The sequence below is a fragment of the Heterocephalus glaber genome, unplaced genomic scaffold (assembly GCF_053883595.1).
Source record: "Heterocephalus glaber isolate CG9 unplaced genomic scaffold, H.glaber_assembly_v1.0 deba00001523, whole genome shotgun sequence".
Classification (NCBI taxonomy): Eukaryota; Metazoa; Chordata; class Mammalia; order Rodentia; family Bathyergidae; genus Heterocephalus; species Heterocephalus glaber.
This window is the reverse complement of record NW_028258327.1, coordinates 8,315,740-8,328,992: the sequence shown is the minus strand read 5'-3', so window position 1 is coordinate 8,328,992 and position 13,253 is coordinate 8,315,740. Positions and strand designations below refer to the sequence as shown.

Here is a 13,253-nt window from a genome sequence, read left to right as displayed (position 1 = left end):
CCACAGAACCTGGGAATAATAAATATAGGTTTTCTTTATTTTTTGTGATGTTAGGGACTGAACCCACTTAGCTATATCCACAGCCCTGCAGGTTGTTTTAAATCACTAAGCTTCAGAGTAATTGATATATATCAAGAAATAAATAATATAATGATTGATACATAGTAAGTATAATACATATTTATTAAATGAATGAATAGGGCCGCTCTGAGGATTAAGTAACTGCATATGTAATTATATGACATACAAAGAACTTACAGCAGTGCCTGACATTCATAGCTTTTATAAACAGGAGTACACTCCTCAAACTTCTAATTTAGCAAATCTTTCTGTCCAGTTTAGAATTATCTCACCTTTTTAAATTCCTATGGGTGTAATTTATTTGCTAGATTTCAAATCAGTACTTTTCATAGCTACTTGTTTTATATTTACTTATGGACCCCTAATTTCTAGTTCTTTAAAAGGTTTGTTTGTTTACTTCTTGAACACTTGCCCTCTGAGCCTACATTTTTTTATTCCTCTTTGCCTTAGGATCTTATAGAAATCTTCCAGAATGAGGACTTCTACTAAAGATGGAGAGGTCCTGCTCTGTAGAAGCATGGACAAAATGGAAGAACCAGTAAAAGGTTTGATTCAGTTTTAACCATGAAGTATGGCCAATACCAGGTCACTGTGTACTTTTCTGGTATTTTTGCCTAACCCCAAATCCTTCCTTTCTCTAAGATATTCATTCAAACTGAAGTAATCTGGATATCCATGTAGAACTGTCACCTAGCTCTCAATATCCACCCCTAGGCTGAACAATAAAATTCTCTTCATATAGTTTTGAATGAATTCCTTGGTGAATTAAAAAGAAGAATAAGACCAACATTTTTTTGTCAAGGACATTATTAACTTGCTGTTTCTTAGAGAAACTATACCTGCTAATGTTTTGTTAAAGATCTTAACTGTAAGTTACAGACCTAACAACATATCCTCCTAACTCACTTTTGAAGCATAGGTACCTGGAAAACATTTTGCAGTTATGGTAGATGGATTCTTTTCTCTAGGAGACTTTTAAGTCATAATATAGGAATTCATGGATCAATGTACTTATTCTGGAAAATATTTTATAAAAACTTAACCAATCTGCACATTAAATTGGGAATTAGAAGATCATTTAATAGACAGCTATCATTTTTTTATCCTCATCTTAAAAAGGAACTGACAGAACAAAAGAAGATTCATGTTAATGACTTCACTCATCTTTGCTGAATAACAGATGTGAGATCAAATGCTGAAACTGAAATATGGCCAGACAGGGTGATGGTTAAAGGAAGAGATACTGTGAGGAATGTAACAAGGAATTAAATTAAGATTTTAAAAGGCTGACAGCTACCACTAATGTGAGAAAGCACAAATCACCACAGTTTCATGGTTCTCTCCTACAGAGCTCATCAGTAATAAGCCGGAGACTGTGAGAAGACCCTGGTTAAGAGAACACATCTATGGAATCAATTTGCAATTTCTCTGTATTGTTAACCCATTTCCTTGTAGACTATATTTAGAATTTTCTTTCTCTATGCTATTAATTCCCAGAATTAAAATATTGTTATTGATGTCAAAACAAAGAGAACCTATAAACTAACTAACTTCATTCCAGGTACAAAATAGCATGCTTTTGTAGAGATAACAGACTCAATACTTTTGAGCAGGAGTGGCCAAACTACAGCCCATGGGCCAAATCCAGCCTACTATCTATTTTTGTAAATAAAATTTTACTGAAGCACAGACACATCCACTCATTAATGTATTGTCTGCGGCTGGTTTCTGCACTACAACCGTAAAGAAGAGTAGTTGTGACAGAGACCATATGGCCTATAAGGTGTAAAATATTTACCATCTGGCCACTCATAGAGTTTGCAGACCACTGCTTAAGAAAACACAACAGTTCTACCACAATGACTAATGGCAACATATCTATACATTTAGAATGTACACATTCCAAATTGAATTAAGTGCATTATGAAAAAAGCATTCAGAAATAAAAAGTAAAATAATGTATAAACCTCTTAAGACTTAAATTATCTTATTTTCCCCAGTCCACAAATTCTACCGGTTAGTTCTGAAAAACTCACTGATGGAAGAGTAGTTTTATAAAGTTAAAATATAATTTAAATCGGTAGCTTCTTTAATAATGCAAGGCAGGGTATTCATTTTCAAATGAGTTTGTAATTTTCAAACAAAAACCAACCTAATTTAAATCATATAGAAAGGAATTTGCTAAGCTGTGATTTCTTTTTTTTTTTTTTTCTTTTTTTCTTTTTGGTACCGGGGATCGAACTCGGGTTCTTGCGCTTGCGCAGCAGGCAGCGAAACCACTGAGCTAAATCGCTGGCCCATAAGCTGTGATTTCTTAATGATAGTTTCTTCTACAGAATCACCAAAACACACTCTAGGAAAAAGCTGTCATCTGATAGAATATATATATACAGAAACATACTTTTATATTCCATGTAAAATCTACCTATTAATACTTTAAAACACAATGATAACTATTAGTAATACATTAACAACACCCCACATCCAAGTGAAGACACATACATAGCTGTTTAACTTTACAATACACTTTAATAAGAGTAAACACATAATTAAATGGTCAAGTAGATCATGTGACAATCATTTCAACAGTGAGATGCCCAGGTAAAGGATTAAATGACAGAATATTGAAACAGATTAGGAAGCGAGAGAAAACAAAGAGATAAGCTCAAGGTGAACAATTTTACTTAATGCAATTAGGCAAAAACAATTAATAATGTGCTCACAGGTTCAAGGCTCCTAATAATTCACTGCACCTCAGAAAATGATTATAAAGGAATTGGTCCATAAATACCATTCTCCAATGATTACAACAGGAGATTGTTTCTCTCTCCTTTCACAGTTGCCTTTCTACTGGTTTCTTTAGCAAGTTTATTCCCTAAACTGCCCTTAGTGAAGCCTCAGAATATTCAGATACTATAAAGACCACTTCAAAAATGAACAATTTCAATTTCAAAGTTTGAGTCAGTAAAATCACATACAACAGATGTGAAAGTTAGATGCAAGCAGATATGAAATGCAGTAATAAAGAATTATTACTAATGCCTTTTCTTGCTAAAAGGCAATTTATTGATAGGTAAGAAGTGGCATGAATTAAAGTATTCATTGATAGTTCTTAAAGAAATTTTACCCATAAACATCATAACTTTTGATTCTCTAGGCTTCTCAAGTGCTAATCTGAATGCTTAATAAAAATGATAACTGATGTTTACTATACTGACATATAACTTACAGACAATCTAGATTAATGGCTTAGTAGTTATATTTATGCAAACCTTGAACATTTTATAATATATCAAGACCTTATACAATCAGTGGAAGGAATATACAAGAACTTTATATATTACAGAAATGGCCTAGATAAATATAGACTAGTAACATCACATTATCAGAAACAAATGTAACTTTACATAATACATTTCAAACTACTCAGAGAAACAACTCCAAATGATAAACTGGGATTTTTATAAAAGTATATTCACTAAATTAAAACTCATAATTTTGTACAAAAAAAAGTCTCCAAGGAAAACTTAAGAACACAGTCACTTATTAGAATTTAAAACACAAATATATATGTAAATCTCAATTTCTCTAATTTAAAATATTTTCCCCTTGCCTCACCACATGGCTTTGCTGTATAAAACATCTTTGAAAAGTCCCCCTTCTATCTCTCTTAGGCAGAAGCTTTCTTTCTCACAATAAATTTTTCCTACTCTTAAAAAAACCTTTTTTTCCCCATTCCAATCTCAAAGCATTTTGAGAAAAGGAATATAGATTAAAAATACATACATTTTATAAACTATTTAAACTATTCAGAACTAACCGTATGTAGAAATAATCATTTCACAATATTAAGTTTCAATTACTTCACAGAGATTTGCTATGAACTTTTTTTTACAAGTTGTTCTCTATACAGTTTAAGTTGATATGGCATAGATTATGTACTTATAAATAATCACAACTTAAAATAATATTGCCTTTTGCAAAGTTAAATTGCAATGTCAACATTGTGGTAGAAAAATTAGAATTCTAATGTCTAAAAGAAAAAGTTTTAAAATGGCACAAATGTAAAGTTTTTCACACATGCCTTAGAGGGAAATGAGGAACGTTCTCTAAACCTAACTAAAGATGTTTTCTGTCTACTGTTATGGTAGGGGGAAAGTAACTAATACATTACTGTAGACCACAGATTCAGAATTTTAGCTGTAAAGTACCAAACTCGGAATAAGGGTCAGATGATTTGTCAAACTGCAATAATAAATGGGTATAATGAAACAAAATCTAAGACTAAATGTTCATATACCTTTTGTCCTGCAGTTTCATTTCAGAACTTATTTTCACCATTATAGTAACTTGACCTACAATAATATGTTGAATATATCTTTTCCCACAAATGTCTAATGATCAATTTTCATAATAATCCATAATAGGTAACAGCAGAGACTGGTAGTCAAAAAGACATGGCAGTTTACACACCAGTGGGACTTGTTAGCTATCTTATTGAATAGGTAAAGAAAGAATTTTCTGTCAAGGGGGTAAGGATTAGGCAGTCATAGAATCATGCAAGAAGAGTCTGAGTTAGGCACTACTTAGCACTGTTCATCTAAATGATGCCCAGATAAAGTGCTGTGCTCAAAATATTATCTATCTTCTTCCAAAACGACTTCTTTCCTTTTGATTAAGATGAAGGTATCAACCTGTTCTGTGCTGCTGCCTGTAAGCATTGAAATCATAATTAATTCTCCAAGTTCTCACTGCATGCTCACTAAACAAACCTTATAACTATAAACTGGATGCCCTTACATGTCAACAGTGAGGGAATGGGCTGGTCAGCCATCTCTAATGAAGAGGATCCTTTCCAGGTAGACTTCTTACACCTGGTTTCCTGGTCACTAGCAGGACAGTAATTGATGAGTATTGTACTCAGGCCTTGTGACCTGACTTGGTCTGAGTAAACCTATCTGCTAAGATCACTCAGAAATACTGCCACCAAAAGCTGCATCTGTATTTACTTTGGAACTTCTGCAAGGCCAATCAGGAGAAAGAAGTATAAATACATTCTTGCCCTAAAACATTTACCAAAGGCTGTAAGAAAGTCTGTTTTATTGTATCATAGCTCTTGATTCTGTTTAAGAACAAAGTAATTACTAATATTCTTTGGTTTTATAGGTTACCTAGAAATCGATCTGTTTGAAATAAGACATATTTTAGATGACAGCTAATAACAGGCAGCCATCAGTCTGTGTAGGTGACCAAAGTAAGTTGTTCTTGAACATGTTCACGTAAGGACCATAATTTGTGTCTTGCTTCTGAGCAGCTTGAACCATGAGTGGTACATGCATGACTGTCCCATGCATGACAGTACTACTTACACCAAAAATGGTACAAGCCCACAATGGGACAGTCCCACATGGTCCACCGTGGTTCAAGCTGATGATGTGTGTTAATTATTCCCCATGGTCTTAGTTATCTGCATTAGATCTGTTAAGTGAGAGCCCATTCCTTTTATTTGCCATATTGTTTGTCTTAACGTTACACTGGCTCTGTTAAAGAAAAGGTCATTCCTGCCATTGTACAATAATGTGTTCTTTAAATCAAATAAAAATGCAGTAAGTAGACTACCATATCTGCATGGCAGAAAGCAAATTCATGACACTAAATCAAATCATACCCTTTTTAAAAGACAGATTATATACTTTTGTGAAACTGCAGGTGCTTTCATCAGGTGTGAATGAATAAATATATACATATATATATATATCTCAGTTCACAAACTTAATTCTTTCCACTATTCTAGTCACAGACAAGAACTAAATCAAATTCAATGGTGAGGGTCAATGTTGACCTTATGAGGGAAATGTGATTCAGTTATCATTCAGTTTGGTATGGACCAGAATCGTGGAAATAATTAAATTCGTGAACCGAGGTACCACTCTGTGTGTGGTGTGTTCTGCTGAATAATCTGACACACAAAAAAAGAAAACAGAAGAATGGATATTAAAAAGAAGTTAAAAGGTCAGCTACTTTTGATTTCTTCTAGTTAACGAAGAGGAAGGCAGAGGGGTCCTTGAAATTGTCCACACAGCCTAGCAGGCCAAGTAAACAGTTGCTGAACCATACTTGTGGATTACTGTCATATACCAGTCCCCCACAATACCTATAATCAGTTTTTTCACTTCTTCAGATTCTTTCAATTTATGCTCTATCATTCTTGAAGTGAGGCAATCAAAACTGGATGCAGGTGTTCCATTTATAACTCCAACTTTTAAAAAATACTCTTGGTTTTTCTTCTGCTGCTAAGCAACAGAATGACATTCTTACTGAGCTACCTGTCATGTCCTTACTGGCCACTTCAGATGTTTTTTTTTTTTTTCCAAACAAAGAAAAGGTAAACAACTTCAAACTTCTAACACTAACCCAGATTGTTTCAGTAAATGCACAGGACTTGACACTTTATACACTATGATAAAAAGTTATTCTCATGGCTTCCTTTGTAAGTTGTATTAGTTTGCTAGGGCTGCTATAACAGTACCACAGACTAGGTAGGTTAATTAACAGAAACTTACTTTCTTACAATTCTGAAGGCTGTAAATGTTGAGCTCAAAGTGTCAGTGGAGCTGGATTCTTCTGAGATCTCTCATTTAGGTTTGTAAATGTCATCTGCTGGTGCCTTCACATGGTCTGCCCAGGGTACGTGTCTGTGCCCTAATCTCTTCTCATAGAGATATGAGTGATATTAAATTAAGACCCATCCTAATGATCTCTTTCAACATTAATTATCTCTTTGTGAGTATATTGTCTCCAAATATACTCACATTCTGAAGTACTGTGGGTTAGAACTTCAACGAATGAATTGGGGGAGACATAATTCAGTCTATTAGATAAACAGGACTTCGGTTACAAATTATATCTAATTATAATGTCCTAGAAAAATTAAAGTGTCATTGTGTTTTCAACTTATTTTCAAATGGTTAGAAAGACAAATATATGTGGGGGAATGTGGGTGAAAGTGTATGGAAGATTTTTCTCTTTTTTTCTCTCTTTTTGAAAGTTGAAAGCCAACTTTTCTAAAAGTCTGAGATTATTTCAAAATAAAACTTTTTTGTTTTAGGTATTTAAAGTCTATGAATTAGATTTTTACAGCCCTATTTTATAAAAATGTATCATTATGAATAGCTAAAGAAGTGATTATAATCAATCTTTATCATATATAATAAGGCTACTATACATGGAGAAGGAAAGAAACAAAGTGATTAAACCAAAGTGCTTTCAATCATTATAATACTTAATTCTAATTACTTCCTTGCCATAAATAGTAGGAGAAACAAAGCACAGTTTCTTTCCCATTTGCTCTAAGTTTCCATATTTAGCCTAAAATTTTATCTACTCCATTTTAAAAGATCCACCAAATTCAGTTAAAAAATTACCATGTCTACTAATCAATTTTACTAATTATTCTGAGATCACACTTAAGCAAATCTCAGCTGGAGGGGCATTTCTTCTAAAATGGTTTTTCACACAGAATACCTTCCAACCAACCACAAAGTGGAGGCACTGCAGGCATGCATTTGAGTTTATCATACGCCTGCCTACTCTGCATCTCAATAATAAAACAGTATCTTGTTCTTCACTAGGCATATATTTACTGCTCTGTACCTACTGAAATTCAAAAACGTATGTACTGATTCTGTAAATAGCTTGTAGCTTATTTTGTGGGGTTTTATTTTTTTTGGCTGTTGTAAGAAGACATTTGTTATTTCTTTGATGAAGCAATTTTTCATTGCAATCTTAAACACATGCAAAGAAAGAAAAAGACCTCATGAAATAAATTGAGGAAACAAACAGAACTTTATTTTACCATGTTGTAAGACTAAAATTTCTGAACAATCATTGCTAGAGAGAGTGGCTACATCAGCATCCCAGGATCTACCTACAAGCATGTAAGGCAATTCTAACCATGCCACAGTTTCATTCTTCTGAGTTCTCATTGAGCAATCAGGCCTGCAGCAGGACTGGCTATTGTTAGCCACTTCAGAACATACCTCTTAGCTATCAACATCATTTTATGTGCCTCAATTATTTCAAGGATTATCTATGTCTTAATGCTGTTCTCTACTACAGTTTAAAATCAAGAGCAGGTTTATATCACCCATTCTCTTGAAGTAGTTCATTGTGTATTGATTCTATAAACTTTCACTTAAATGTTTCTAAATGTAAATTGAATAACTGTAATTTTCAAAAAATAAAGACTTCAAACTAGATCTGTTAATAAAAATAAAAGACAAAAATTCCATTTCCCTGTAGAAGTTATTTGGGACTAGAAGATATTTATAAAATAGTATTCAACAGTCTATATTTAGACTAAATTACAATGTGTACATTAGTTATAATGTTGTATTTCCTTAAGTGCAAATCAAAAAAGGAATAAGTAGTAAAAAAAAAAATCACTTTTAGATAGAGGCAGATAAGCTATTAGAATAACTATGTTTCTTTGCTCTTATGTATCTTATAATTTTACAATTTTTAGCTATACTACCAAGGCTACCAGACCCATGTTTGAATTCTGACTCTAAATATTGTTCTGTTCCATTGAGGAATATGTTAATCCTTTGAGACCTTAATTTCATCATCTATAAGATGGGAATACTACCTACTCTCATTGGACTGGTGTAAATAATTAAATAATAATGCAAAATGTCTAGAACAGCAAACAATATATTCAGTAAGTTTCCTCAAACTTTGGAACTAAAATTCAGGTCTCAAAACTCCTTCAAAGTGTTCTTCATTATGTACATATACTTGCTTAGGTCTTATAAAGTGACATAATCATATTACGTTTATTAATGTAAGTTATATATAGGCACATAAAATGTAACTATTATATCATAAATGTGACTGCTCTGGAGGTAATATTCTACAATACATGAATATTTTATAATACTAATTTTTGCTTATTTTGGATTTTTGTGGGGTTTAGAAAAAATGAGTAAAGGGCATTAAGTAATCTGTAGTTCTTTTAAAACAAAATAACCTCATCTACAAAGTTCAAATTCATTTATTTTTCTCCTCACATATTTCCTTAGAGCAAGCAGAGACATCTGAAATCAACTGCTATGCTTTCTTTTCAACAGAGCCTTTGACATCTGAACATACTGCCGATGATTATATAAACAGTTTAGTAAGAGACCAGTCTTCTAAATCTTATCTTCTCATTCTGTTTGCTCCTGCTGACCAACATCAGTTAATGAAGGATTCAAGGGGTGTGAATATGAAAGGGAGAAAGAGGTGACATAATGCTTTGCTAAGGGACAAGGTAAGTGTTACAGACTGACATGAATGTCAGTGCTGTAGCTTCAGCTTTTTTTTTTTTTCTTCAAGAAACCAAGTTATCTGTATTGCCTTTGCCCTTCTCCCTCTAAGTTACTTACTGTCCAAATGAGACTGATGTAGATCCTACGAATGAAGACATAATAGAAGTGAATAAACTATAGCTAGAAAGAAATAAGTAGAGCTGGGAAGCACTAAAAGTAAACTTTAGTGAGTTTTTCTCAATTTGAATTTGCCATTTACAGTATATCACTAAAATAATATAATTTTTTATTTTATTGTAAGTCAACTAACTATAGATCAATGAAAATCAACTTTATAAATTTTTCTACATACCCAATGTCAGAAAAAACTAGAGAGTATGTGATTTTTTTATGTTATTTTAGCAAATGGTTTAATAAAAACTTAAGAAATAACAGAGTAGGGCCTGGGATTTAGCTCAGTGGTTCCGGTGGCTGCCTTGCAAGGGCAAGGTCCCGAGTTCGATCCCTGGTACCAAAAAAGAAAAAGAAAAGAAAAGAAATAACAGAGTAATATCTAAATTTTATTTAATCCATCTCAATGACTTTTCATCTACATGTAAGTAACTGAGGGAAGCTACAGTTGATGCTATTCAGATTTAGATACATATGTATCAACTACTACTTGGGATATGAAATCTCATCCTCATCAATCACATTTTTCAAAAACTATAGTCATATTTTGTCAATCTCTTGAGGCAAACTTAAGAAAACTATAGACTAATGATTCTCTGACAGATAATATATAACATTTCAAAAATATCTGACAGGATATATTTTCACAAATCATCACAAATGTAAGATGCCTAGCAAGTTTGGTTTTTACCCTATTTTTCTTCTCAAGAATTCATACAATTATGTTATATTTCACCTTAAAGTCCAGCTAATCAGAAAAGCCAACACTGAGTCATTATCTTGCTCAGTTTATACAGTATAAATACCAATAAAATAGTAACAAACCAATGAAAGACAAGTATAGTATAATACACAAATGGTGAATCATTTCACCACAGACCATGAAAACACTGACTATATTCAAAGTGTTATTCAGGGACAATAGTCCTCTCATTTTACAAATAAAAGCTCTGGGAATCTGAGACTACATCTTAACCTAGATTACTAAACTTATCACTGGTAGGGCCATAACTAGAATCAAGGTGTTCTTCCCAGTTTTCTTTCTTTACCAGTTAACCTGTTAAGCTAAACATTTTTCCCAAAATTGAGAATGATGTGTGTGCTAAAAGCTCCCATATTCACATACTTTCAGTTTTCCATAGATTGGAACAAAAGCTACATGTTTTTTAAAAAAAGGTATTTACACTGATCTACTACTGTAAAGGTTAAATGTCCTTACCTCTCTGTAAGTAAATGTACCTAACAGATAATTTCCATTTATTCAAATTACTCCAATAAAAAATTTATTCCAATCAATTCACTGTGCTAAATTGTCATAACCCTAGTCCTAAATCTAATAAAATAGAATGAAAAAGAAAGCTATAGATCAATATCACCTAAAATAGCAGATGTAAAAAATACTCATAAGTATAAACCCTTTATAGCATTTACTATGAACCAAGTACTATTGTAGTCACTTTATATATATTAAGTCACTTAATCCTCATGATAACCCAAAAAAATATATTCCATCATTGTCTCTATTTTACAAAAGGAAAAACACAGGGAGCTGAAAAACTTCCTCAAGCTAACCCAATTAGTAAGCAATAATGTAGCAGACACATCCAAGCAGATTGGCTCTAAAATATTAGGAAATCAAATTAGTTCTGCATTAAACTAAAAACATACAGAGATTGGGGGCTAGGGGTATATAGCTTAGTGATAGTTATGTGTTTTGTATGAGGAAGGCTCATACAAAAACAATAACAAAAAGCCCACATAGGGATTACCTAACAACTCAAGAACTGTGTATTAAAGAAGACTTAAAGATTCAATATGATATATAATGTTTAGAAAATATTCTTAATCAAATAAGGCTTATAAAGAGTACTTATTCAGGGCTGGGGATTTAGCTCAGTGATGCCACCGCCTGCCTCACAAGCGCAAGGTACCGAGTTCGATCCCTGGTACAAAAAAACAAGCAAACAAGTCCTAATGAACAGATGGGAAGCCTTACTAGAGAGCAAAATGAAATATAATGAATGTACTTCTAATAAAAACTTTGCTGAAAGATGCATCTGGAAAAATAAATATACTGTATAAGGATTTACACCAAAAAAAGTATTTGCAAACAAAAGCAAGGATAGTCTTCCCCTCAGGTAGTAAAACACACTGCAAATCACCATGATAATTATTACTACTACCTTCACAAGCTATATATATAAATCCTCACAAAGACCCAATGAGATCTATATTTCTACTATCTCTATTTTAGAAAAGAGGAAACTGATGTACTGAGAAGCTAATACCTTGATCAAAGTAACATTCAAGACAGTCAAGGGCACTAGATACAGCATTTTGGAAAAGCATTTCTTTATCTTTATTCAATTACTTAACAAACAGTTATTAAATGGTTTGTCTTTACCAAATTCTATTCTAGATGCTAGAAACATGACAATAAATAAGACACAGCTCCTATCATTACATATCCTAACATAAGGAGACAGAATATGAGTTTAAACAAAGTGATACTAATAAGGAAGTAAAACTGAGTGATATGATAGGCATAAAATGGGCGACACCTTTAAAAAAATTAATGAGCTAGAAAAATATTAAAATGTTTAAGAAGCTAGAAAACCATTCAAGACAAGCTGAAAAGCAAAAGGCCTGAGATGGAAATGGGTGAGAACATTAAAGAACAGAAAGCAGGCCAACGTGACTACAATAGAAGGGAAAAGTATACGACAGAAAGTGGATATTTATTGCAGGGCCCTAGGCACATGCTCTTTGAACTCAGTAATACCACTTCTAGGACTCTACCCTGCAGCAGTAACAGCCTGCATGTGCAAACTACATACAGGTTACTGCTAGATAGTGTAAAAAAAATTACTGGAAAAACTAGATGTTGATCATTTGGATGATGCCAACTAGATAATGGTATAGCATACAATACAAAGTTAATTAAAAGAGTCAGATAGTGTATGTACTGATCTGGAAAGATGTCCTAGAGATATTGAGTGAAAAAAGCAAGTAAATTAATATATATGACATGATTTCACTTTTTTTAAATGAGACTTATGAACCTTGGTATCAGGAATTTAAACCCCTAAATCTGATCCTAGATAAATTCCACTTCGCTTTCTCCCCTTCCAAGTATATGTCATCCTGTGTACTACACTCCCACCTCTTTCTATAATTTAATCTCTGCCAGCATTTCAGCTCACCTCAGCCCACTCCACCTTTCTTTACCTGAAGACATGAAAAATACAGCATCACAAACATATTAAGAGTGCAGAGAAGAACATTTCCTTATAATTAAAAAGCACAGTAGACTCTAGCATTGAAATGACCAAATTAGTTCTGATGATTTTAGAGTGATAAGATGGTATCAAAATCTTTATTTCAAATTCAGAAATCACATTACAAGCAATTAAAAGCAGCTTTACTAGGTAACATACTAGGAAAGACATAAATGAGTTATTCTTACCTCTATTTTCGTTCGATAGAGAACAAGTCGTTTAAGATTGCATAATTTGGCAATGTGGTTGAAAGCTTGAGGTGGTAATTTATCACAGGATGAGAGATTTAACTCTTGAAGATCTGGACACATCTCAGAAATAACCTCCAAGCAAGTTTCATTAAGGAAATGACTGCAAGATAATTCAAGACGTACTAATTCAGATCCACAAACCTTCAGAAACCTGTAAAAACAAT

At 32.9% G+C, this 13,253-nt stretch overlaps 1 protein-coding gene across 5 annotated transcripts in view; it reads right to left on the bottom strand.

Moving 5' to 3' along the window:
- Positions 1-13,253, bottom strand: part of Fbxl4 (F-box and leucine rich repeat protein 4) — a 357,862-nt gene that overhangs the window by 22,774 nt on the left and 321,835 nt on the right. For all 5 annotated transcript variants that reach the window (XM_087187955.1, XM_087187956.1, XM_013078770.3 and 2 more), the window contains one exon: positions 13,027-13,240. In XM_087187955.1, the coding sequence (XP_087044081.1) occupies positions 13,027-13,240 (214 nt within the window). The remainder of the gene's footprint in view (positions 1-13,026; positions 13,241-13,253) is intronic.